This window comes from Ascaphus truei, chromosome 22 (assembly GCF_040206685.1).
Source record: "Ascaphus truei isolate aAscTru1 chromosome 22, aAscTru1.hap1, whole genome shotgun sequence".
NCBI classification, from domain to species: domain Eukaryota; kingdom Metazoa; phylum Chordata; class Amphibia; order Anura; family Ascaphidae; genus Ascaphus; species Ascaphus truei.
Window position 1 is genome coordinate 13,617,564 of NC_134504.1, and position 27,464 is coordinate 13,645,027.

Sequence of the window (27,464 nt, forward strand, 5' to 3'; positions counted from 1 at the left end):
AACCCAGCCTGGTGAGAGGGGTGTGCCACTGCAGTGTGAGGGGGTCTCCGACGCTGTAAAACCAGCCAGGTGTGAGGGGGTGCTCCTAAAACCAGCCAGGTGGATGAGGGGGTCTCCTAAAACCCAGCCAGGTGTGAGGGTCTCCTAAAACCCAGCAGTGTGAGGGGGTCTCCTAAATCCCAGCCAGGTGTGAGGGGGTCTCCTAAAACCCAGCCAGGTGTGAGGGGGTCTCCTAAAACCCAGCAGGTGTGAGGGGGGTCTCCTAAAACCCAGCCAGGTGTGAGGGGGTCTCCTAAAACCCAGCCAGGTGTGAGGGGGTCTCCTAAAACCCAGCCAGGTGTGAGGGGGTCTCCTAAAACCCAGGCAGGTGTGAGGGGGTCTCCTAAAACCCAGCCAGGTGTGAGGGGGTCTCCTAAAACCCAGCCAGGTGTGAGGGGGTCTCCTAAAACCCCAGCCAGGTGTGAGGGGGTCTCCTAAAACCCCAGCTTAGGTGTGAGGGGGTCTCCTAAAACCAGCCAGGTGTGAGGGGGTCTCCTAAAACCCAGCCAGGTGTGAGGGGGTCTCCTAAAACCAGCCAGGTGTGAGGGGGTCTCCTAAAACCCAGCCAGGTGTGAGGGGGTCTCCTAAAACCCAGCCAGGTGTGAGGGGGTCTCCTAAAACCCAGCCAGGTGTGAGGGGGTCTCCTAAAGCCCAGGCAGGTGTGAGGGGGTCTCCTAAACCCCAGCCAGGTGTGAGGGGGTCTCCTAAAACTCCGCCTGGTGTGAGGGGGTCTCCTAAAACCCAGTTAGGTGTGAGGGGGTCTCCTAAAACCCAGCAGGTGTGAGGTGGTTTCCTAAACCCAGCCAGGTGTGAGGGGGTCTCCTAAAACCCAGCCAGGTGTGAGGGGGTCTCCTAAAACCCAGCCAGGTGTGAGGGGGTCTCCTAAAACCCAGCAGGTGTGAGGGGGTCTCCTAAAGCCCAGGCAGGTGTGAGGGGTCTCCTAAACCCCAGCCAGGTGTGAGGGGGTCTCCTAAAACTCCGCCTGGTGTGAGGGGGTCTCCTAAAACCCAGTTAGGTGTGGGAGGGGGTCTCCTAAAACCCAGCCAGGTGTGAGGTGGTTTCCTAAAACCCAGCCAGGTGTGAGGGGGTCTCCTAAAACCCAGCCAGGTGTGAGGGGGTGTTAGGTTTCCCGGCTGATGATTTTGAAGAGTGTCAGAAACTTGAGCAGCCGACTTGTTCCGTGTGACACACTCGCTGTGTGACACACTCGCTGTGTGACACACGCTGTGTTACACCTGATACAATGTACGGGGTATAACCTCTCGTTCCTCGGGGTGCAGGTGTGGTTGGAAGCTGAGCAGATGATGGAAATAGTGCCATGTCACTGGGCCGGCTTCTGCGACGGGCGTCTTCCAAAGCCTCCGACCTCCTGACGCTGAGCTCTGGGGGAGGGACGTCCTCGGTCCTGGACGGAGAGACCATATTCTCCAAGAACAATGTGTGTGTGCACCCGCCGGAGCTGCTGCACGATGGGGGGGCCCATCACCCCGGTAAGCTCGCCCATTAACCCCTTCCTGCTGGAGGCATTAGAACTGAAGGGACGTGTGTGGGTGTGCTCGGTTTACTTGTGTGTGTATAGACATTGTATTGATATACACTCTCTGCAGGGCGTGTGTGTGTGTGTATGTGTGTGTGTGTGTGTGGTGTGTATATGCACACACACACATACAACACACACACACACACATACACACATACACATACACACAATACACACACACATACCCTGCCACGGGAGAGAGTATATCATAATATATATACACACAGGTAGCCTGCCACAGGAGAGAGTATAATATTATAACGTATATATACTCTAGTGTGTGTGTGTGTGTGTGTGTGTGTGTGTGTGTGTGTGTGTGTGTGTGTGTGTGTGTGTGTATATAATATATTTATGATATATACTCTCTCCCGTGGCAGGGTACCTGTGTGTGTATATATATATTATAATATATACTGCTCTCCCGTGGCAGGGTACCTGTGTGTGTATATATATATATTATAATATATACTCTCTCCCGTGGCAGGCTACCTGTGTGTGTGTGTGTGTGTGTGTGTGTGTGTGTGTGTGTCTATATCTATATCTATATATATATACACACACACATGTATAGGTATCAGTACCGTGTTAGCCGAGCTTCAATAATCAAAAAATAAATAGATGATACCGTTCTGTGGCTAACGAATGCTTTTATTTGTGCGAGCTTTCGAGATACACTGATCTCTTCTTCCGGCGATGTTACAATGAATGAAGCAAGCAAAAGCTATACTATAAACAGTGTCTATTGGAATGTTATCTGTGCTGGTCCTTCCCCCGGTGTGGATGTGTTTTATGGCTGGAGGTGTCAAAAGGTTCCTGAAAGCAAGTGATGAAAGAGTGTGTATGTGTATCAGTGTGAATTAACATGAATGGAGAGCCCACAGTATATACAGTGCTTTACACAAGGTGTGTGTGGAGTGGGAGTGGATATAAATGGTGTGGGTGGGTGTGGAAATGTGAGAGTTAGTAGCACAACTAAAAGTGTGTGTGGATACTATGTGGTCCCTATTGGTGTATAGGGATGGAAAAACAAGGAGTATAAGTATGTGTGAGAGACAGCTGTGTGTGCATACATATAGCACAGTATGTACAGACATGGCCTATAGCGCTCATGGGAAGAGAGTTCACTTGTGTCAGTAATGACTCATAAAATTTTGATCTCTGTTTAGGCCACTGCTAAGTGTCCCGAACAGTTGCATAAATTTGTATTCATGCAACTGTCTCTCTTTCGGTGTTTTAAGATTACCTTTGAGTATGGCAACCCTCAGATCGTTATATATATATATATATATATATATATATATATATATAGCAACTGTAAATATTACTGTATGCTCATTTGCATGTCTTAGACAGGTCTGCAACCCTGTCTTTCCCCATTGTCGCCCAGCATACAGCGCTTTCACTGCAGCAAGGGATTCTGGGAAATGACATGCAAATGAGCACTCAGTGCCACCTTTTGTCTCAAGCTCGTATTACACAAGCAAATCCTCTAGCCAATGCATATATATATATATTAGAATATATACTCTCTCCCGTGGCAGGGTACCTGTGTGTATATATGTTATAATGTATACTCTCTCCCGTGGCAGGGTACCTGTGTGTATATATTATAATGTATACTCTCTCCCGTGGCAGGGTACCTGTGTGTATATATGTTATAATCTATACTCTCTCCCGTGGCAGGGTACCTGTGTATATATATGTTATGATGTATACTCTCTCCCGTGGCAGGGTACCTGTGTGTATATATATGTTATGATGTATACTTTCTCCCGTGGCAGGGTACCTGTGTGTATGTATATATATATATATATATATATATATATATATATATATATATATATATATATATATATATATTATGATATGATATATACTCTCTCCCGTGGCAGGGTACCTGTGTGTGTATATATATATTATGATGTATACTCTCTCCCGTGGCAGGGTACCTGTGTGTGTATATATATATATATATATTATAATGTATACTCTCTCCCGTGGCAGGGTACCTGTGTGTATATATATGTTATGATGTATACTCTCTCCCGTGGCAGGGTACCTGTGTGTATATATGTTATGATGTATACTCTCTCCCGTGGCAGGGTACCTGTGTATATATATTATAATGTATACTCTCTCCCGTGGCAGGGTACCTGTGTATATACATGTTATGATGTATACTCTCTCCCGTGGCAGGGTACCTGTGTATATATATGTTATGATGTATACTCTCTCCCGTGGCAGGGTACCTGTGTATATATATTATAATGTATACTCTCTCCCGTGGCAGGGTACCTGTGTATATATATGTTGTGATGTATACTCTCTCCCGTGGCAGGGTACCTGTGTGTATATATATATGTTATGATGTATACTCTCTCCCGTGGCAGGGTACCTGTGTGTATATATATATTATGATGTATACTCTCTCCCGTGGCAGGGTACCTGTGTGTGTATATATATGTTATGATGTATACTCTCTCCCGTGGCAGGGTACCTGTGTATATATATGTTATGATGTATACTCTCTCCCGTGGCAGGGTACCTGTGTATATATATGTTATGATGTATACTCTCTCCCGTGGCAGGGTACCTGTGTATATATATGTTATGATGTATACTCTCTCCCGTGGCAGGGTACCTGTGTGTATATATATGTTATGATGTATACTCTCTCCCGTGGCAGGGTACCTGTGTGTGTATATATGTTATGATGTATACTCTCTCCCGTGGCAGGGTACCTGTGTGTGTATATATGTTATGATGTATACTCTCTCCCGTGGCAGGGTACCTGTGTGTGTATATATGTTATGATGTATACTCTCTCCCGTGGCAGGGTACCTGTGTGTATATATATGTTATGATGTATACTCTCTCCCGTGGCAGGGTACCTGTGTGTATATATATGTTATGATGTATACTCTCTCCCGTGGCAGGGTACCTGTGTGTATACATGTTATGATGTATACTCTCTCCCGTGGCAGGGTACCTGTGTGTATATATATGTTATGATGTATACTCTCTCCCGTGGCAGGGTACCTGTGTGTGTATATATGTTATGATGTATACTCTCTCCCGTGGCAGGGTACCTGTGTGTATACATGTTATGATGTATACTCTCTCCCGTGGCAGGGTACCTGTGTGTATATATGTTATGATGTATACTCTCTCCCGTGGCAGGGTACCTGTGTGTATATATGTTATGATGTATACTCTCTCCCGTGGCAGGGTACCTGTGTGTATATATATGTTATGATGTATACTCTCTCCCGTGGCAGGGTACCTGTGTGTGTATATATGTTATGATGTATACTCTCTCCCGTGGCAGGGTACCTGTGTGTATACATGTTATGATGTATACTCTCTCCCGTGGCAGGGTACCTGTGTGTATATATGTTATGATGTATACTCTCTCCCGTGGCAGGGTACCTGTGTGTATATATGTTATGATGTATACTCTCTCCCGTGGCAGGGTACCTGTGTGTATATATATGTTATGATGTATACTCTCTCCCGTGGCAGGGTACCTGTGTATATATATGTTATGATGTATACTCTCTCCCGTGGCAGGGTACCTGTGTGTATATATATATGTTATGATGTATACTCTCTCCCGTGGCAGGGTACCTGTGTGTATATATATATGTTATGATGTATACTCTCTCCCGTGGCAGGGTACCTGTGTGTATATATATATGTTATGATGTATACTCTCTCCCGTGGCAGGGTACCTGTGTGTATACATGGAGAAGGACGAGCTTCTGGGCAGCACCCTTATCCTGGCCTGGATCCCGAACTCGCGCATCCAGCGCGAGGACGAGGAGGCGCTGCGGTACATCACCCCCGAGGGCTCCCCCGTCCACAAAGCCCCACGCAGAAGAAACCGCCACCACCCGGCACCTGCCCCCTCCGCACGCCACAAGCCCGCGGTGACCCCAAAAGAGAGCCAGGGAGAGGCGCCCGCAGGAAGGGAGGAGCCCCCCGCAGAGAGGAACCCGTCGGAGGCCTCGGCGGAGGACGGAGGGGAGGACGAGAGGTCGCTGGACTTGTCCTCCGATGATGTGAGCAGAGACAGCACCCTGGACTCCGACTCGGACGCCTTCTCCTCCCCCTTCTGCCTCTCCCCCATCAGCGAGGCCCTCGGGGAGAGCAGCGGCTCCGTCTTCCTGGAGAACGAGAGCAGGTGAGCGGTGAGCTCCGCGCAGCAGGCAGAGAGCGTGGCGCAGCACCGTGTCGGAGGCGGGACACCGTGACTCCTAAGTATAGTGTCGGTGTCCTCACACACAGCAGATGCCGATCTGAAGAGCTTACAATCTAATGCAGGGGCAGGGAGCTCTAGTCCTCAAGGGCCACCAACAGGTCAGGTTTTCAGGATATCGCTGCTTCAGCACAGGTGGCTCAATCCGTGGCTCAGTCTTCTACTGAGCTACCTGTGCTGAAGCAGGGATATCCAGAAATCCTGACCTGTTGATGGCCCTTGAGGACTGGAATTGCCCATCCCTGGTCTAATGGGTTCTTTTAATTAACGCACAGAATCCCAGCAAACTCCAGAAGCCCCAAAACATACCACATAATATATATGTATATAAGTATCAAAAGGAGTGCTACTGGGCGTGGCTAAATGTATACCACACAAGACAGAAAGCCCAAAGCTACATCCAATATGACAAAAATACACAGTTAAATACCTATAGATTCACTTGAAAAGGGGTCATTTAGTTAAACCCGTTGGCCAAAGCATTATAAGCCTGCAAGCCACATCAAGGCAGGACCAAATGTGCAGGTCCTAACACTAACTGATTAAAATTCTTATTTACATCTGTAATTAGAGGAAGAATGATCACATTGGATCTGTCCAAACTCAGCAACATGAAAAAAACCTTCTTACTTGGAAAGGGGGGAGGGGCGAGCTTAAACCCTGGGGGGGGGGAGTTAAACGGAGTGCTACTGAGCGTGGGTAAATGTATACAACAAAAAACAGACATTTGGTCCTGCCTTGATGTGGCTTGCAGGCTTATAATGCTTTGGCCAAAGGGTTTAACTAAATGACCCTTTTCAAGAGAATATATAGGTATTTCACTGTGTATTTTTGTCATATTTGGATGTAGCTTTGGGCTTTTCTGTCTTTTGTTCTTTTACTTGACAATTTTTTTTCTTTCCTGTCCCACTGGAGATACAAATAACATTACCACTGGGGTGCGGGCTTGTGTTTTTTAAAAAAAATGAAATTATTAAATGTTTCTATTACACAGAGCTGCACACAGTGCTGTACAAATAAAACTGGCCCTGATCTGAAGAGCTTGCAATCTAGTTGCGTGCTATATGTCTCATTGATACTGATGTTTGGCTGTAATACCTGACAGCTGCCACAGGAGGGAGCTCTGCTCACCCCTAATAGTGTATATCATGGTTGTAGAGGTAAAACTCATTAAGTGCCTTTTTTTTTACCTTTTTTCCATGAAAATAGACTTGGTAATGAAATAAAATACTAAGGACTCCTTAAAACCGCCTAAAGTTCAGAACTTGTCGTTTCATGATACCTTACTTTTTAAATACACCATTTTTCCTGTCAAAAAAACGTCTTTTCCTCCGTCCTCTACAACGCAGATATATGTACCTTTTTCTCGCGCCGGCCGGCTGCGCGGGGCTTTCTCCGGCTCTTATTTACTTGATGAGATTACGCTCCAGTGACCGTGCAGGGAATATATCCTAATACAGCCGGGGGGGGGGGGGGGTTAAGTGCCTCGCGACAGATATGTCACTTTGAGCGAGAGGAGTCCCTGCGCCGGAGAGCTTACAATCTAATCGGCAATATCCCGAAGGGCAGATGGCATATACGGTGCTACGCTCCATGCTGATATCTGAGATTCTCTTGCAACGCGCTAGTTAACCCCTTCAGGGACAGGAACCCCATCTCTGGTGTATTAACCCCTTCAGTTGCAGTAGGGTCTGCAAGAGCTCTGTAACAACATGCAGGGCCCTTTAAATATAGGGGGGGAAATGCATTTTGCAGTATTCCTGCCCAAGAAGGGTAACCCAACCCCTGTGGATGCTCTGTTTCTCATTGTGGTATATCCCAGTTAGAGTTGTAACCCAGATAGTATCTAAATACAGAGCTGGAGGTTTTCGTCTCTCCTAAGCGGCCTCGTCACTGGCGCCCTGCGTTGTTAGCATGGTGACGTCATACGGTGTCACCAACGAGATATGCCGTGGTATCTGTAAATATCACACAGCAATGAGGTGAAACGGCAGAGCGACGCTCCGTGCAGCCGCCTGGTGGCCACGTGCAGGAACTGCTGGCCTGGGAACCTGCTGCAAGGACTTGCCAACATTGCTGCAGAAAGCAGCTTGTGGCTCCCAAACAGGAAAACCCTTTCACTGCCAGAGGGGCCCGCAGTGTGTTACAGGCCCGGCCTGCAGCAGAAGGGTTAAAATATCCCTCTGGTTCAGTCTGATCTAGTAGCCTCGCCGTGGCAAGCGCGTCGTATTATTACTGCCGATATTCCCGCGGTATTACTACTGCCTGTATGTGCGCTGTATTATTACTGCCGATATTCCCGCGGTATTACTACTGCCTGTATGTGCGCTGTATTATTACTGCCGATATTCCCGCGGTATTACTACTGCCTGTATGTGCGCTGTATTATTACTGCCGATATTCCCGCGGTATTACTACTGCCGGTATGCGTGTGGTATTATTACTGCCGGTATGCGCGTGGTATTATTACTGCCTGTATGTGCGCAGTATTAGTACTGCCGGTATGCATGTGGTATTATTACTGCTGGTATGCGCTCGGTATTATCCTGCCTGTATGTGCGCTGTATTATTACTGCCGGTATGTGCATAGTATTATTACTGCCTGTATGTGCGCTGTATTATTACTGCCGGTATGCGCATAGTATTATTACTGCCTGTATATGTTCTGTATTATTACTGCCAGTATGTGTGTGGTGTTATTACTGCAGGTATGCTTGCGGTATTATTACTGCCGGTATGCACATGGTATTATTACTGTGGGTGTGCCTAGTAGTATTATTACTGCGGGTATGTGCATGGTATTATTACTGCCTGTATGTGTGCAGTATTATTACTGCCTGTAGGTTCGTGGTATTATTACTGCGGGTATGTGCGCAGTATTATTACTGCCTGCATGTGTGCGGTATTATTACTGCCTGTAGGTGCAAGGTATTATTACTGCAGGTATGTACCCAGTTTTATTACTGTGGTTATGTGTACGGTATTATTACTGTGGGTATGTGTGCGGTATTATTGCTGCCTGTATGTGCGTGGTATTATTCCTGCAGGTATGTACCAAGTATTATTACTGCGGGTATGTGCGCGGTATTATTACTACTGACATTCGTACTGCTCGTGTGTGTGCGGTATTGTTACTGCTCGCGTGTTCGCGGTATTATTACAGCTGGCGTGTGCCCGGTGCCATTGCTGCTCTTACATGTTACTCAAACTCTTGACTACAGATAAGTGTCCCCATGTTTCCCCCCCCCCCTCCTTTCCCAGGGACGAGGGTGACAGTCACATGACCAGCTGCGCCTCGAGCCTGAACGCCAACTCTCCGCTCGCCGAGAGCAACGGGCAGGGCGGACCCCACGGGTGGGAGGATCAGCAGAAGCTTCTGGCGCTGGAGCAGACGTGCGGGGTGTTCCGGGTGGACCTGGGCCAGATACGATCCCTGCGTCTCTTCTTCAGGTGGGTGAGGGGCCACCGTTCGGTAGCTTCGCCTGCAGCATGGTCCCCCTGAAATGTCCCCTGTCCCGGCTAACCAAAGCTGTAGGACCATTAAAGCACTCAGCCATGCGCCCCCGTTTTGCACCCGCTGGACGTGCGCTTGTCCACTTTCTCTGGCGTCACACCGTTTGGAGTCGGTGTCCCCGAGTCTTTGGGGCAGAAGAGTCACCAGATTGGAAGTAAGTAGGGACACTAATGATTATTGATGATGACACAAAGTGTTGGGCAGTGGCTCGGGCCCTTTATAGGGTCCCAGTGACCTGTCTCGCCCCCCTCTGTCACGCTCCGTCTCTTCTCTGGCGTCCCACCGCTCCCTCCACCAGCCCACTATTACACTCCGTGGTGTCCACGCTTGGCCATGTTGTGACACTCCTTTACGTAGTTGGGGACAGACCCGACCTGACGGTGTCCCTGTCCCCCCCGGCAGTGACGAGGCGTGCACCAGTGGACAGCTGGTGGTGGCCAGCAGGGAGAGTCAGTACAAAGTCTTCCATTTCCATCACGGGGGCCTGGGGAAGCTGTCCGAGGTGTTCCAGCAGTGGAAGTACTGCAGGGAGACCCAGCTGAAGGAGCAGGTGAGAGAGAGGGGGCACAAAGGGGAGGGGGGGGGGCACAGGGAGAGGAATAGAAAAGGGGGGGCACGGGGGAGGAGTGTGGGGGCCACACGGGGGAGAAGGGGAGTGGGGGCGACACAGGGAGAGGAAAAGAGGGGGTGTGGGGGAGGAGAGAGGGGGTGGGGGGAGGAGAGAGGGTGATACAGGGATAAGCTTACAGCTGTATATTTATGTATCTCGCTCGGATATTGAAGCAGCGCTGGTTCCCACGGCTGTGACATGTGACAGCCTCCTGTCAGCCTCAGTCACAGAGAGACAGCCTCCTGTCAGCCTCAGTCACAGAGAGACAGCCTCCTGTCAGCCTCAGAGAGGCAGCCTCCTGTCAGCCTCAGTCACATAGAGACAGCCTCCTGTCAGCCTCAGTCACATAGAGACAGCCTCCTGTCAGCCTCAGTCACAGAGAGACAGCCTCCTGTCAGCCTCAGTCACAGAGAGACAGCCTCCTGTCAGCCCCAGTCACAGAGCGACAGCCTCCTGTCAGCCCCAGTCACAGAGAGACAGCCTCCTGTCAGCCCCAGTCACAGAGACAGCCTCCTGTCAGCCCCAGTCACAGAGACAGCCTCCTGTCAGCCCCAGTCACAGAGACAGCCTCCTGTCAGCCCCAGTCACAGAGAGACAGCCTCCTGTCAGCCCCAGTCACAGAGAGACAGCCTCCTGTCAGCCTCCGTCACAGAGAGACAGCCTCCTGTCAGCCTCAGTCACAGAGAGACAGCCTCCTGTCAGCCCGTCACAGAGAGCCTCCTGTCAGCCCCAGTCACAGAGACAGCCTCCTGACAGCCTCAGTCACAGAGAGACAGCCTCCTGTCAGCCTCAGTCACAGTGACAGTCTTCCTGCCCCCCGGGGTGGGGTGATGATGGGGATTAATTAGCTGCCTGCAGGACACAGACTTGTAATGCAGCCTCTCTGCTCTCACTGTAACACGCACCATTAGCTAGTGCACCTCCTGTGTGTCCCAGGACCCAGACTCTGGTCCCTGCAGCTGTGTACCTGCCTGAGGCCAGGACGGGACACTCTGCAGCAGAGCGCCCACTCACATGCCAACGAGGGGGAGGTTAATTAGCTGTAATTAATAGCGCTCAGGGGGAACATTTCCAGTCCCAGGGAAGTCTGGTAATATTCGGGGCCACTGCGCTGTATACTCGGGATCTACCTATAATAATAATAAGACATGCTGCAATATCAAATGCAACTGAGTATCACTGAACAACAGCTGGTTCCAAGGAGAGAGATTGAGCCAAGAACCAATAATGAGACACCCTAATAATTACAGGTGCAGAATTTCCACCCTGCTCCCTAAACACAAATAAATACCCATTGGGCAAAATATTCCCCTTTAAAATGAATTAATACTCTTGCATTTTCTGGAGGAATGCTCTGCACAGCCCCTTCGCTGCATTGTAACAGAGGAATGCTCTGCAGGTCACTGAGCTTATACTGCGGTTGTGTTTGCATTGCTCTGCAGGGGTGGTCTCTGCATGTTGGGGTGGGCTACGCGGATAGTCCGAGGCGCTGTTTGCCTTATTGCCCCCGTCTCGCCCCCCGCAGCAGGTGTCGGAGGAGAAGACCTGCCTCTACTTCTCCATCCAGAGGCCGAACCTCCCATCGTCGGAGTCTCACCCCGAGGAGGGCGTATACCGCATGCTGGATGTCACCAGCTGGCTGCAGCATCTGAACGAGGTCGGACAGGTGGAGGAGGAGTACAAACTGCGCAAGGTCAGGGGGTCACGTCCACGGAGGCAAAAACGTGGGCAAGGAAGGGTTAATCCCTCCAGACTTTGGAACACAGCTCTCTCTGTGTGTCTGTGTGTCTGTGTGTGTGTGTGTGTGTGTGTGTCTGTCTGTGTGTGTGTGTGTGTCTGGCACATACGGTGTCGGTTTGGGATATTAACTCCTGTCTCCGGCTCGGCAGGCCATATTCTTCGGTGGGATCGAGCTGTCCCTCCGTGGCGAGGTGTGGCCATTCCTTCTGGGATATTACAGCTGGGAGTCCACGTCGGAGGAGCGCGAGGCTCTGAGGGTTCGGAAGAGGGAGGAGTACTCCCAGATTCAGATGAAGAGGTACGTGTGGGGTCCGCCTGCGGGAGGCAATAAGGCACCATCCTACAGAGAGCAGGAGTGGTCAACAAGATAAAGCCCTATAGAATGAAAGGGGTATGTTTTGGTACTTTTATATCCTTGTCTCCATCTCGTGAGTGTCACCCCTAATGTGCAGTGAACCCCACTCTCCCTTCCCCTCTCCTTATCGGTGTCTCCCTCCCTGCTGTACTTTGTCCTCAGGGTGTCCATGTCCCCCGACTCTCACAAGGAGTTCTGGAAAAACGTGCAGTTCACGGTGGATAAGGACGTGGTGAGGACGGATCGCAGCAACCAATTCTTCCGAGGAGAGGACAACCCCAACGTGGAGGCCATGAGGTGAGGCGGTCCGGCGCCAATAGGACCTCCCAGTATATACAGGGCCCAGGCTGCACAGCACCAATGGGACTGTCCAATATATACAGGGCACAGGCTGCGCTGCTCCAATGGGACCTCCCAATATATACAGGGCCCAGGCTGCACAGCACCAATGGGACTGTCCAATATATACAGGGCACAGGCTGCGCTGCTCCAATAGGACCTCCCAGTATATACAGGGCCAAGGCTGCACAGCACCAATGGGACTGTCCAATATATACAGGGCACAGGCTGCGCTGCTCCAATGGGACCTTCCCTTATATACAGGGCACAGGCTGCGCTGCTCCAATGGGACCTCCCAATATATACAGGGCACAGGCTGTGCTGCTCCAGTGGGACCTCCCAATATATACAGGGTACAGGCTGCGCTGCTCCAATGGGACCTCCCAATATATACAGGGTACAGGCTGCGCTTCTCCAATGGGACCTTCCCTTATATACAGGGCACAGGCTGTGCTGCTCCAATGGGACCTTCCCTTATATACAGGGCACAGGCTGTGCTGTGCCAATGGGACTGTCCCTTATATACAGGGCACAGGCTGTGCTGCGCCAATGGGACCGTCCCTTATATACAGGGCACAGGCTATGCTGCGCCAATGGGACCGTCCCTTATATACAGGGCACAGGCTGCGCTGCGCCGATGGGACCTTCCAGTATATACAGGGCACAGGCTGTGCTGCGCCAATGGGACCGTCCCTTATATACAGGGCACAGGCTGTGCTGCGCAATGGGACCTTCCCTTATATACAGGGCACAGGCTGCCCGGGATCCTGTATGCAAGAAGTGGACAAAGTCAGTGCGCACGAGCACCCACCAATCCACGTATTAAGGATTCCCCGGCTTCAGCACAGGTGGCTCTATCAGTGGTTCAGTTATGTTGAAGCCGTGGTATCCTTAATACGTGGATTGGTGGGTGCTCGTGCGCACTGACTTTGGCCACCCCTGGTGCATGCAATGATTCCATCTGCAGGAAGCTTCCATACCGTGACGTTGGGGTTCTCTTAGGGGGGCTGTTTCAAGAACACTGCAGAGGTGCAACAGTAACATCGCACGGCTGCAGCTTTAGCCCTGTTTTGCAGCCCTGAGCAGCTTCAGCCCAGAGACATTTCAATGATACCTGTAGAGATTGTTTTCCCCCTGTGGGTGCCCCTCTGACCTCCAGACTGTGAGATACCCCTCTGGCCTCCAGACTGTGAGATGCCCCTCTGACCTCCAGACTGTGAGATGCCCCTCTGACCTCCAGACTGTGAGATGCCCCTCTGACCTCCAGACTGTGAGATGCCCCTCTGACCTCCAGACTGTGAGATGCCCCTCTGACCTCCAGACTGTGAGATGCCCCTCTGACCTCCAGACTGTGAGATGCCCCTCTGACCTTCAGACTGTGAGATGCCCCTCTGACCTCCAGACTGTGAGATGCCCCTCTGACCTCCAGACTGTGAGATGCCCCTCTGACCTTCAGACTGTGAGATGCCCCTCTGACCTTCAGACTGTGAGGTGCCCCTCTGACCTTCAGACTGTGAGGTGCCCCTCTGACCTTCAGACTGTGAGATGCCCCTCTGACCTCCAGACTGTGGATGCCCCTCTGACCTCCAGACTGTGAGATGCCCCTCTGACCTTCAGACTGTGAGATGCCCCTCTGACCTCCAGACTGTGAGATGCCCCTCTGACCTCCAGACTGTGGATGCCCCTCTGACCTCCAGACTGTGAGATACCCCTCTGACCTCCAGACTGTGGATGCCCCTCTGACCTCCAGACTGTGAGATGCCCCTCTGACCTTCAGACTGTGAGATGCCCCTCTGACCTCCAGACTGTGAGATGCCCCTCTGACCTCCAGACTGTGAGATGCCCCTCTGACCTCCAGACTGTGAAATGCCCCTCTGACCTCCAGACTGTGAGATGCCCCTCTGACCTCCAGACTGTGAGATGCCCCTCTGACCTCCAGACTGTGAGATGCCCCTCTGACCTCCAGACTGTGAGATGCCCCTCTGACCTCCAGACTGTGAGATGCCCCTCTGACCTCCAGACTGTGAGATGCCCCTCTGACCTCCAGACTGTGAGATGCCCCTCTGACCTCCAGACTGTGAGTTGCCCCTCTGACCTCCAGACTGTGAGTTGCCCCTCTGACCTCCAGACTGTGAGTTGCCCCTCTGACCTCCAGACAGTGAGTTGCCCCTCTGACCTCCAGACTGTGAGTTGCCCCTCTGACCTCCAGACTGTGAGTTGCCCCTCTGACCTCCAGACTGTGAGTTGCCCCTCTGACCTCCAGACTGTGAGTTGCCCCTCTGACCTCCAGACTGTGAGTTGCCCCTCTGACCTCCAGACTGTGAGTTGCCCCTCTGACCTCCAGACTGTGAGTTGCCCCTCTGACCTCCAGACTGTGAGTTGCCCCTCTGACCTCCAGACTGTGAGTTGCCCCTCTGACCTCCAGACTGTGAGTTGCCCCTCTGACCTCCAGACTGTGAGTTGCCCCTCTGACCTTCACACTGTGAGATGCCCCTCTGACCTTCAGACTGGGAGGTGCCCCTCTGACCTTCACACTGTGAGGTGCCCCTCTGACCTCCAGACTGTGAGGTGCCCCTCTGACCTTCACACTGTGAGATGCCTGACCCTGCGGTGACTAGGAGAGGTGGCCAGGGGGGTGGTCTCCCCTGCAGGTTGGGGGCGAGCGGGCTCATCAATGATTTCCTTGCCGATGAAGGGATTAGGATGAATGATTTATACACGGAGCAGGCATGTGGCCTCACAGTGTGGAGTCGGCGGGTCTCGGGGAGGAGATGAGATTGCTCCCTGCAGTAGAGTAATGGTGCAGAGAAATGCTGCTTTTTATTAAGTCGCATTATAACTAATGTAAAATAAGACCTAAAAACACGGAATAATGAGACACAAGCCTAAGCAGTGCTGGGTAGTGTCTCGTGGAGTAGCAATACTTAGTAGACATGGCCCACGATATCCAGTGAGCTTTGTTATCCTGTTTCTAAAGGGGTTTTTTTTTTGTACAACAAATTACAGTATCCATGCAACCTGCTGCTACCTATCCGTTTCTTGTGAGAAATTAATATGTTTCTATTTTCTTCGGGTCTGTGAAATTTCGAACCTTGCGTGGCCCCCCACACCCCCTCCCGAGGGTGGTTTTTTTTGACTGACGATGTCGGTATGGTTAGAGTTGATGAATAGTTTGCCTGTATATATGGGACATTACAAACAGTAATCCCACCTTAAGACACACTTGCTTAACGAAGCATATGAGCAGCTCCGTGGCTGATACTATACATGATACATAAAGCTTGGCCCCCTGCAGACGCACTTACCAGAACGCCCTCCTACTGTCTCTGTATGTTCTCCCCACCAATTAGATTGTTAGCTCTTCGGAACAGGGACTCCTCTTCAGAAAATTTTACTTTTATGTCTGAAGCGCGTCTTCCCATTATGTGTTATGTGTTATTTATATGATCGTCGCGCGTATTACTGCTGTGACGCGCTATGTACATTAATGGCGCTATATAAATAAAGACATACAATACGTACAACAGTCTTATCGCGGCAGGGATAAAATCACGTCGTATTGCTTTGCTGAGCTCGCGATGAGCGTAAAACCCGCCCTGTTCCTGTGAGACGGGAGTTGGCAGCGCAGTCCCCTGCGCTGTCTCCCGTCTCACCCCTCTCGCCCCTCCCTCCCCAGGAGAATCCTGCTGAACTACGCGGTGCACAGCCCGGGCGTGGGGTACTCGCAGGGCATGTCGGACCTGGTGGCTCCGCTGCTGGCTGAGGTTCTCGATGAATCCGACACCTTCTGGGGCTTTGTGGGTTTGATGCAGAACACGATCTTCATCAGCTCCCCGCGGGACGAGGACATGGAGTTGCAGCTGGTGAGAGGACTCCTACTCCCCTCCCCCCCTCCCCCCGAAACCAGAGGCCCAAGACACGGACACCCCAAAATATTACTTTGCATTACATACAGACAAGGACACTGTGTGTGTGTGTGTGTGTGTGTCACGTAACACTGTTCCCCCAAATAACACAACACATCCCAGTATAACACCGAATATCCCCAACTAGCCAAACGATTTAATGGCGTTGTGTGTGTGTGTGTGTGTGTGTGTGTGTGTGTGTCACGTAACATTGTTCCCCCAAATAACACAACACATCCCAGTATAACACAGAATATCCCCAAGTAAAATATATACATACATACATACATACATACATATACACGAGAAATATGGTAGAAATGTACCCACATATACAAATATAAAAAGATGTATTTATATACATTTATATATAGAACTTCTGTACAATACCAGAGATAATGGAAAATGAGTAGACCAGTTATTTAGTGTTAAATTACAAAAAAAAATGATATTTAATAGAAGAATTGTGGCCCGTGTAGCGAACGGGCGGGTTGGAGCTTCGAGGGTTAAGTAAAGACGCGGGAATGATTTTATATTCCCGTTTTCCCTCTGGCGGTTCTCATACGTTTGAGGTCCCGGTAGAATATACCGGTTATATCCTGGCTTTGTGCCTTTACGTGCGGGACGCACACTCCTACACACGGGGACTGACACGGCTGCTCAGTGTGCTGGAGTCGTGGCTGCCGTCCCGGGTAATAGGGAGGTGACGCCGTGTCCCCCGCCTCTCCCAGATGTACCTGCGTGAATTGCTGCGTCTGGTGCACCCGCGATTTCACCAGCACCTGCTGTCCCTGGGGGAAGACGGACTGCAGATGCTGTTCTGTCACCGCTGGGTCCTGCTCTGTTTCAAGAGAGAATTCCCAGATTCGGAAGCCCTGAGGATGTGGGAGGCGTGTTGGGCTCATTACCAGGTACCAGCCGGGCCAGAACCCTGCGCTTAATCCCACCGCACACACCATGTCACTGCTGTCTGTCAGGCCACAGTGACCGACGTCACTTACACACAACACAAGCAATGGCACTGTGCCGCATATTAGAAAAACCTGCATTAAATATGGAGGAGAAACTCTTTAGACTTGGTGTAAAAAAACAGGTCATGCAATATTTCTGCCATAAAAGGAGGGGGGGGGGGGTTCTGAATTAAACCCATGTTTAGTTAGAGGCAATCCAAGCGGCATTTCTAAAATAATATATATATAAAATCAAAAACAAATAGACGATACCGTTCTGTGGCTAACAAAATGCTTTTATTTGTGTGTCACTGTCTAGTTGTTATTTGTTTTTGATTACTAAGCTCGGCTAACACAGTACAGATATATATATATATATATATTTGATTACCTATATTGAAATCTAATTACCTAAGCTGCTGATCGATTCGTTCTCCCGTGATCGATCAGCAAAGATCCGGCTTCCTTGGCTTCACTAAATGGCCGCCTTTTCAGTTTTAATGAATCCTTCAGTCAGTGTAACGCTGCAGCTACAATGTATTCTTGTATTACTTGGGTAACATTATCTAGTGTTACAGTTTGCAGCTCAAACTGCTGGGAACACTGGCAACAAGTGATCACAAACCGCAGTGTGTTACAAAGATCTTGCACTGCTGGGGAGGTGTGCTAAAACCTGCTATAGAAATCAAACGATGCTCAGCATATTAAAACTCATAAAAAATAGCATTAAAAGTTTAATTAATTAAAAAAATGCAGTAAGTATGATCTAATACTACAGAGATGATTTGCTTAATAAACACATGTAGGAAATTGCTTGAATTGCTCCTTTAAAAGTTGAATAAGAAAGAAGTGGTGGTTGGTGAAATAAAGTGGTGACTCTTAGGGGGGTCGGGGGGGTGAATACTTTCTCCGTCTCCTTGTCACCCCGAGGGGCTTCAAACTAAAAGAACATACTGCACAGAACGATAAATCATAGCGTAGTGCAGGAGTGCGCAATCTTTTTCCCCTGCGCCGTCCCCCCTTCCTCGCGCCCCCCCCCCCGCCCTTACCTTGGCTCCGGTGTTCTGACGTCACCACCTGGCAAAGCAGCGTCACCGGAAGCCGTCGGAGCTACGGTATGTGAAGTTTACGGAGGCCTTCACCACTCCCCCGGCATTGCATTTAAATGCCTTCGGGAAGCGTGCGGGGGGGGGGGGGCTCTGTAAACCCTGCGTACCCCCAGTTTGCGCACCCCTGGCGTAGTGTGAGAATAGCAGTGCCGAGTGATCGCTGCGGATAAGGGGGGCTGGTGTTGTACTTGTTACGTTGCATGGCGGTGGGGAGACCGTTTGCAGGGAACGGCAACATAATTAGCGATAAATTGGCGGGACGCCTCGGATTTAACCCTTCAAAGCCGGAGAGACCCGCCTCGCCTTGCAGTGAAGGGGTTAATAGGTCTAGCCGTTTGAATAACTGCGGTGAAATGGGCAGCGTGGCATGCTGACGTGGCCCTGTGTGTGTGCCCCCCCCTCCCCCCACAGACGGATTATTTCCACCTCTTTCTGTGCGTCGCGATTATCGTGATATACGGAGACGACGTGATTGAGCAGCGGCTGCCGACGGATCAGATGCTGCTGCATTTCAGTAACCTGGCGATGCACATGAATGGGGAGCTGGTACTCAGGAAGGTGAGATTACCTCCCCGCCTCCCCCCCAACCCGATCCGTCCCCCCCAACCCGATCCGTCCCCCCCAACCCGATCCGTCCCCCCCAACCCGATCCGTCCCCCCCAACCCGATCCGTCCCCCCCAACCCGATCCTTCCCCAACCCGATCCGTCCCCCCCAACCCGATCTGTCTCTACTGGCCAGCGTTGGATTCTGGGAGTTGTAGTTTCTCTCCTGGTATAATTGATATCATTATATAATATACTATAGTATGAAAGACAATAAGGTTGTTTGTGTATTTAGGGTTCCGCTCTGTAAGTGTGTATTGTGTGTCTGTGTTATCCACATGTAGCATCTGTGTGTGTGTCTGTTTGATAGGAGTTTTGTGTGTCTCTAGTAGGAGTTGTGTGTGTGTGTGTGTGTGTGTGTGTGTCTGCATTTATCTCATTGTGTGTGTTTCTGTATGATAGGAGTTGTGTCCTGGAACCGGATTGTATATTTTCTGGGTGTGTGTGTGTCTGTTTTTATCTCTGTGTGTGTTTCTGTATCTCTTTGTGTGTTTCTGTATCTCTTTGTGTGTGTTTCTGTATCTCTTTGTGTGTTTCTGTATGATAGGATCCGGGTTGTATATTTTCTGTGTGTGTGTGTCTGTTTTTATCTCTGTGTGTGTTTCTGTATCTCTTTGTGTGTTTCTGTATGATAGGATCCGGGTTGTATATTTTCTGTGTGTGTGTGTCTGTTTTTATCTCTGTGTGTGTTTCTGTATCTCTTTGTGTGTTTCTGTATGATAGGATCCGGGTTGTATATTTTCTGTGTGTGTGTGTCTGTTTTTATCTCTTTGTGTGTGTTTCTGTATCTCTTTGTGTGTTTCTTCTGTATGATAGGATCCGGATTGTATATTTTCTGTGTATATTTCCTGCTCTCAGGCTGCCAGCTCTCCCAGTGAAAGTTGCATGTTTCCCTGCTCTGAAGCAGCCACTGCTGCTGTGTAATTGCAACATTATTGCTACAATGTAACCTTTCCACAAACCACCAGTCAGTTACCTTGGCAACCTGTCACTGCTCATAGCTTGAGTTGGTTTAGCCCTCTCCCCCTGCCTTAATCTGTTTATTAGTATGCTCTTTGGCTTGTTCCTGTCTCTTATCAGCAGACAGAGTGAGTAGATGCATCTTCCCCTGCTCCCTTAGAAAGGGATTCCTTTTTACCTTCCCCTAACAAAAGCCACTTCCCCTCACAAGAGACACAGCCTACCACAAACTCCATGCATGTTCTTTTATATTTCTGTTAACCCCACCCAATAAAGTTGAAGAAAATAGAAGAACTTTGTGTGCTTTTAAAGAGGACGAGTTTATGCTACATGTGAGCCAGGGTCCAGAATAAGTTGTGTGTGTGTGTCTGATAGTTTACGGTGTGTGTGTGTGTGTGTGTGATTGTTTTGTGTGTTTCTCTCTCTCTCTGATAGTTTAGTGTGTGTCTGATAGTTTTGCGTGTCAGTGTGTGTCTTTGATAGTTTAGTGTGTCTCAGTTTTCTGTGTGTCTATTGTTGTCTCGCTAATAGTTGTGTGTGTCTGATAGGTGTGTGTGTGTGTGTCTCTCTGTTTGATAGTTTAGTGTGTGTGTGTGTGTGTGTGTGTGTCTGTGTCTCTGATAGTTTTGTGTGTCTGGTAGTTTTTTGTGGTGTCTCTGATAATTTAGTCCGTGTCTCTCTGATAGTTGTGTGTGTCTGATAGTTTAGTGTGTGTCTCTGATAGTTTTTTGTGTGATGGGTGTGTGTCTGAGTTTTGTGTGTCTGTGTCTCTTGTGTGTTTGTGTCTCTCCCTGATAGTTTAGTGTGTCTCTTATAGTTGTGGGTGTGTCTCTCTGATAGTTTTGTGTGTGTGTCTCTCTCTCTCTGATAGTTGTGTGTGTGTGTGTGTGTGTCTCTCTATTTCTCTCTCTGATAGTTGTGTGTGTGTGTGTGTCTCTATTTCTATCTCTGATAGTTAAGTGTGTGTGTGTGTGTGTGTATGATAGTTTGTTCTGAGTGTATCTGATAGTTGTGTGTGTGTCTCCGATAGTTTTGTGTGTGTGTCTGATAGTTTAGTGTGTGTGTGTCAGTTGTGTGTGTGTCTGTCTGATAGGTTAGTGTGTGTCTGATTAGTTTTGTGTGTGTTTGTGTCTGATAGTTTTGTGTGTCTCTGGTCGTTTTTTGTTGTATGTCTGATAATTTAGTGTGCGTGTGTCTCTCTCTGATAGTTTAGTGTGTGTCTCTCTGATAGTTGTATGTGTCTCTTATAGTTGTGTGTCTGTCTCTCCCTGATAGTTGTGTGTGTGTGTGTGTGTGTCTTATATTTTAGTGTGTGTCTGTGTGTCTCTGATAGTTGTGTGTCTGTGTGTTTCTTATAGTTGTGTCTGTCTGTGTGTTTCTTATAGTTGTGTGTGTGTGTGTGTGTGTCTCTGATAGTTGTGTGTGTGTGTGTGCGTCTCTGATAGTTGTGTGTGTTATTTATTTATTTATCAAATATTTTACCAGGAAGTAATACATTGAGAGTTACCTCTCGTTTTCAAGTATGTCCTGGGCACAGAGTAAAACAAATAATACATGGTTACAAGTACAGTTACATAAATGAACAAGGTATACATTATATACAAGACATTGCGTGCACAGTTAAAGAAAATATATATTATGAGCGTATGAAACAGTTACAGACCAGGTTAAAGTGTGAGACAGCTTTAGATTTGAAAGAACTTAAGCTGGTGGTGGATATGAGAGTCTCTGGTAGGTTGTTCCAGTTTTGGGGTGCACGGAAGGAGATGGAGGAACGTCCGGATACTTTGTTGAGCCTTGGGACCATGAATAGTCTTTTGGTGTCTGATCTCAGGTGACAAGTGCTGCATGTGGTAGGGGTGAGGAGATTGTTCAGGTAGCTGGGTAGCTTGCCCAGAAAGTATTTGAGGGTGAGACAGGAAAGGTGAACTTTGCGCCTAGACTCTAGTGATGACCAATCTAGTTCTTTGAGCATTTCGCAGTGATGTGTGTTGTAGTTGCATTGGAGAACAAAACGACAAATTGAATTGTAAAGGGTGTCAAGTTTGCTAAGGTGGGTTTGAGGAGCCGAGCCATATACTATGTCTCCATAGTCAATAATTGGCATTAGCATCTGCTGTGCAATACGCTTTCTGACCAGGAGACTTAGGGAGGATTTGTTCCTGTAAAGTACCCCTAGTTTGGCATAGGTCTTGGTTGTCAGGGTATCAATGTGCATCCCGAATGTTAAGTGGGAGTCAAACCATAAGCCCAGGTATTTAAAACTAGTGACAGGTGTTAGGGTGGTTAGCGTTGGTTCTAATCAGGAGCTCAGTCACTGGAAGCTTTACAAATTTAGTCTTGGTCCCAAATACCATTGTTACAGTCTTGTCAGTGTTTAAAAACAGTTTGTTTTGGGAAATCCAGTTTTCGAGTCTCAAAAAGTCAGACTGAAGTATGTGTTGAAGGTCAGAGAGGCTATGGCTGTGTGCATATAGGATTGTGTCATCTGCATACATGTGTATTGAGGCTTCCTTACAAGCTGTGGGAAGATCATTAATGAACACTGAGAAGAGTAGGGGCCCCAGAACAGAGCCTTGCGGGACACCACAGGTGATATCCAGGGGGTTGGAGTTAGAGCCTGAGATGGACACATGTTGGGATCTTCCTGATAGGTAGGACTGAAACCAGTTTAAAGCATGTTTCCCTATTCCAGAGCTCTGGAGTTTGTTAAGCAGGATAACATGATCAACTGTGTCAAAAGCCTTTGCAAAATCTAGGAATACTGCACCAGTGAGTTGTCCCCGTTCCATTCCACACTGGATTTCATTGCAAACTTTTAGCAGGGTAGTTACGGTGGAGTGTTTGGGACGAAACCCAGACTGGAATTGGCTAGGGAAATTTGTCTTGGTGTAGAAATCGCTTAATTGGGAGTGGACACATTTTTCCATAACTTTGGATAGAATTGGGAGAAGTGAGATTGGCCTGTAGTTTGAGACAGTGTTTTTGTCCCCACTTTTGAAGATTGGGACAACTCTGGCAGTTTTCCAGGTCTTAGGGATATGGCCTGCAGACAGGATAGAGTTGACTATGGACGCAATTGGTTTGGCAATGGCTGGGGCACCAAGTCGTAGGAACCTAGATTGTAGTAAGTCGGGTCCACATTGGCTGCTTAGTTTTAGTTTGAGGAGCGCTTGTGTAATCTCCTCTTCAGATACTGGGCTAAATTGAAAATTGTGGGCAGTGTTGGGAGGGGGTGAGACTGTAGGGATACTCCCAGGATGAGATTCATGTTTGGGGTTTGTGCTGCGTTTCGCTAATAAGTTAGTGGCACACCCCACAAAGTAATCATTGAATGCATTTGCAATGTCAGTGGGGTTTGTCAGAGTAATATCCCCCTTAGTGATATTACTTGGTTGTTGATGGTTAGGAGGCTGGAATATATTGTTGATAACCTTCCAGAAGTTAGCTGGGTTTGATGTATTTTGGTGGAGATTGTCAGAGTAATATTGTGCTTTTGCATGCCTTGTTTGCCTTGTGCACATATTCCGCAGGCATCTGTAGTGATTGAGATCCTTGGTAGTGCCAGTTACTTTGTAGCTTTTCCACAAGGCATCCCTGAACTGGTAGAGTGCTATAAGGTCAGGTGTAACCCATGGAAGGTGGGCCCCCCCCATACCCTTATTTTGCGTAGTGGAGCATGGGTATCGCAGAGTTTTAAGAACTCGGATTGGAAATAGTCGAGCGCAGAATCGGGGTCGGGAATTAAATCGAATCTGTGCCATGGGCAGTTGGTAAGGTCAGTCAGAAACTGTTGTGGGTTAAAGTTTTTAAATGTTCTAGTGAGGAGAACTTTAGGGCTTGATTGGGCGGTTTAATTTTCCTTACACAGTACACTATTGCATAGTCACTGAAAATGTCAGGAAGGATGCCAGAGGATTGGATTCTACTGGGGTTTGAGGAGAGAATCCAGTCTAGCAAGGAATGGTTATGCGATTTCAGGTTTATCCGTGTGGGTTGGGAAATGAGTTGTGATAGGTTAAGTGACTTCAGTTGTATCTGGATTTTGTGGTTTGTAGGGTCAAGCCGATTGAAGTTGAAATCCCCAAGAACTAGCAGCTCACTCTTCTCATTCAGAGAGGAAATGGAGCCAAGAAATTGGGTGATATCAGTCAGGGATTGTAGAGGGGCTTTAGGGGGGGCGGTAGATGCCAGTGAGTAAGATGGGCTTAGAAAAGGGGAGGCAGGTTTTGCCAACTAGAGTTTTTCAAAAGAGGGTGGGCAATTTAATAGTGTAAATTGTAAGTTGTCTGCAATATAAAATAACACCCCTCCTCCTCTCGTTGACCTATCTCTCCTAGAAATGGAGTATCCCTGAATGGCAATGTTTGCATCAGGGGTTTTAGGGGTTAGCCATGTTTCTGTAAGAACGATGGCTTTGGATTTATGCATAAGGCACCATGCCCTTAGTTCATCCAGTTTGGGCAGCAGGCTCCGGATGTTTATATGGGCGACAGATAGCCCTTTTTGGAATTTAAAGGTGGAATTCTCAGGGGCATGGGACAGAGCTGAAATGGGAGGACCTGGGTTAGGTTCAATATCACCTGCTAAAGAGAGTAATAGTATGAGTAGAAATTTGGTTAGTTGTTTGCAAGTTGTAGATTTGTGGTGTTTGCCATTAGAGTGAGCAGTGGTTGGTGTGCTGGTTTTTAGAGTTCTCCACCAACATTCAGTAGATAGTGCAAGGCTTTTGAGTAGTCCAGGGTGTATGGTGATGTTGGGTGTGGGCCAGGATGGAGGAGTTTGTAGTGGATAGAGGGAGTAACATCTCCATGAGGCCAGGAGAAAGAAAAAAGTTAAAATACATAGCAGGTTCATGATGCCAGAGGTAGGCAGTGCTGCAAGGAGCTGTTGTGAGCAGAGTGAGTGTATGCAGACTAAGTGTGTGTCTCTTATAGTTGTCTCGCTCTGATAGTTTTGTGTGTGAGTAGTCAAGTGCCCTACAAAAGTACTGTTCCTTGTGTCTGAGTTATAGCAAATCTGTAATTGAAGCAAACAATATTGGACTTCCATGTTAGAAAGATTTATATAGAAACAACGATCCAACAATAAGCTATTGCGCCCCCCCCTCCCCCCCACTCGCTCCCCTCTGTGGCCGCTGTCTGCCCACTCCCCTCTGTGCCCCCACCCCCTGATCCATCCCGCTCCCCTCTGTGCCTGCTGTCTCGCCATCTGCCCACTCCCCTCTGTGCCCCCACCCTCCCGATCCACCCCGCCCCTCTGTGCCCGCTGTCTGCCCACTCCCGTGTCCCCGTTCCCCTCTGTGCCCGCTGTCTCGCTGTCTGCCCACTCCCCTCTGTGCCCCCGCTCCCCTCCGTTGACGATGTCTGCCCATTCCCCTCTGTGCCCCCACCCCCTCCTCCGTCCCCACTCCCCTGTCCGCTGCCTGCCCTTATCGCCCCTCTCTGCCTGCTGCTCCCCTAACCCTTCTCTGCCCGTTTCCTGCCTCCCTCACCCCTCTCATCTCTCTCTGCCTCTCACTTCTGCCCCACTCCCTGCCTTTTCACCCCTCCCTGCAGGCTCGGAGTTTGCTGTACCAGTTCCGCCTGTTACCCAGAATCCCCTGCAGCCTGCACGACCTCTGCAAGCTGTGCAGCTCCGGTATGTGGGACAGCGGCAGCATCCCCCCAGTGGAGTGCACGGGTCACCACCCCAAGTCCGAGAGCTGCCCATACGGGGGAACCGTGGAGGAACCGTCCCCCAATCCCTCCAAGGACGGGAAGAGGGCACCCAGGAAACGGGATGTGTTCACCTTCAGGAAGTAGGAAAGAAGCCAGATCAGCAGAGAGAGCAGCCCCTGGGAGGGGGGAGAGAGCAGCCCCTGGGAGGGGGGAGAGAGCAGCCCCTGGGAGGGGGGAGAGAGCAGCCCCTGGGAGGGGGGAGAGAGCAGCCCCTGGGAGGGGGGAGAGAGCAGCCCCTGGTGGCAGGTGGGGGTAGAGGAAGCAGCCCCTGGTGGCAGGTGGGGGCAGAGGAAGCAGCCCCTGGTGGCAGGTGGGGGCAGAGGAAGCAGCCCCTGGTGGCAGGTGGGGGCAGAGGAAGCAGCACCTGGGAGGAGGGAGAGAGCAGCCCCTGGGGGGAAGTGGGGGCAGAGGGAACAGCTCTAGGGATGAGGGAGAGAGAGCAGCCCCTGTGGGGGGGATGTGTGGGCAGAGGGAGCAGGCCCGTGGGAGTGAGGAGAGAGCAGCTGCTGTGAGGAGATGTGGGGGCAGAGGGAGAAGCCCCTGGGGGAGGTGGGGGCAGAGGGAGCAGCCCCTGGGGGAGGTGGGGGCGCGGCAAGAGGGTGCAGAATAGAGAGAGGTTCTGGGACGTGCTGCGGGGTGAGCCGCCGGCTTGGCTCGGAACTGTGTGCTGGCGCAGGCTCCCAGCTTAGGGGCCGCTGAGCTGTTATTGCCCCGAGGAAAACTCTCTGCGAATCCCAACCTGCAAACACAATGTGCTTCAACCAAAGGTCTCCAAGGGACAAGGAGGCCGGGCTCCCACCCGGGGCCCCCGAGGGCCAGGCTCCCTCCCGGGGCCGCCGAGGGCCAGGCTCCCACCCGGGGCCAGGCTCCCACCCGGGGCCGCGGAGGCCGGGCTCCCTCTCCCTGGTTTTTAGGCGATCGGTCTGTGCTTACCCTTCTCTCCTCTATTACCTGGTTTATTATACAGACCTGCAGGAGTTAGGTTACCAGCCCAGCTTCCTGATGATCATTATAGGCCTGTAGAGAAGAGCAGTGGTAGTGTAGCACCTCTGAAATGTGTATACACACACACACGCACACACACACACACACACACACAGACACATGGATTGGCACACTATAAATATGCAAAAATATGTATTTATTGGCCCAGCGTTTTGGCTTTATCAAAGCTCCAGAGGGAGCTGAAACGTTGGGCCAATAAATACTTTTTTTCATATTCATAGTGCAAAACATTTGTTATTATTTTTGTACAGTACCTTTTGTCGGTGCTCTGATAGCTGCACCCTCTCCAGTAGGCTGGCTTATACTAATAAAGTGTGTGCCCTAACATATATACATATACGTACATACACACATAGGTGTAGGGTGACACAATTGCAGAGCATTTTATAGATTGTAATCCTCCTGATTTTTCAGCCCGGGGTGTTTGTTCCAGTAATAGTACCACAGATAAACCCGAACCGAACCACGTCACTGTCCTACTGTGTGCGTTATCTGATCAGACGCCCGAGCTGTGGCCTGTGGCGCAATGACACCCGTGTGGGACACCCGGAAGGGTTTGGGGGGGGAGGTTTGGGGCAGGTGTAACTCGGAACCTGAGCTGTGCAAGGTTTTACTCTCCGCGTGAACTCCAGCCACCGTGGGGTTAAACCGCCACGCTGTGTCAACCCTGGGACACGTGGACGCGCCGGACAGTGACAAGTATTTGGAGAGCGGCCACGGAGCCGTTACCAGCGCAGCACAATTCAGAGGAATGTCGTGACCCGTCACGGGATCCGGGGCAGGACATCAGAATTTCTATTAAAAATGATTTCTCCA

At 49.8% G+C, this 27,464-nt stretch overlaps 1 protein-coding gene across 2 annotated transcripts; it reads left to right on the top strand.

The window, feature by feature from the left end:
* The first annotated feature begins 1,299 nt into the window (after positions 1–1,299).
* On the top strand, positions 1,300–27,464 carry TBC1D16 (TBC1 domain family member 16). Of its 2 annotated transcripts, none has more exons than XM_075580028.1 (11): positions 1,300–1,529; positions 5,306–5,762; positions 9,099–9,287; positions 9,754–9,901; positions 11,487–11,654; positions 11,851–11,999; positions 12,219–12,353; positions 16,072–16,258; positions 17,032–17,211; positions 18,771–18,917; positions 25,482–27,464. In XM_075580028.1, the coding sequence occupies exons 1-11, from the start codon at positions 1,358–1,360 to the stop codon at positions 25,725–25,727; spliced, it is 2,178 nt and encodes a 725-aa protein (XP_075436143.1). In that variant the 5' UTR covers positions 1,300–1,357; the 3' UTR covers positions 25,728–27,464. The 2 variants fall into 2 exon arrangements, with proteins under 2 accessions (XP_075436143.1, XP_075436144.1); XM_075580029.1 differs by having other exon boundaries at positions 11,490–11,654.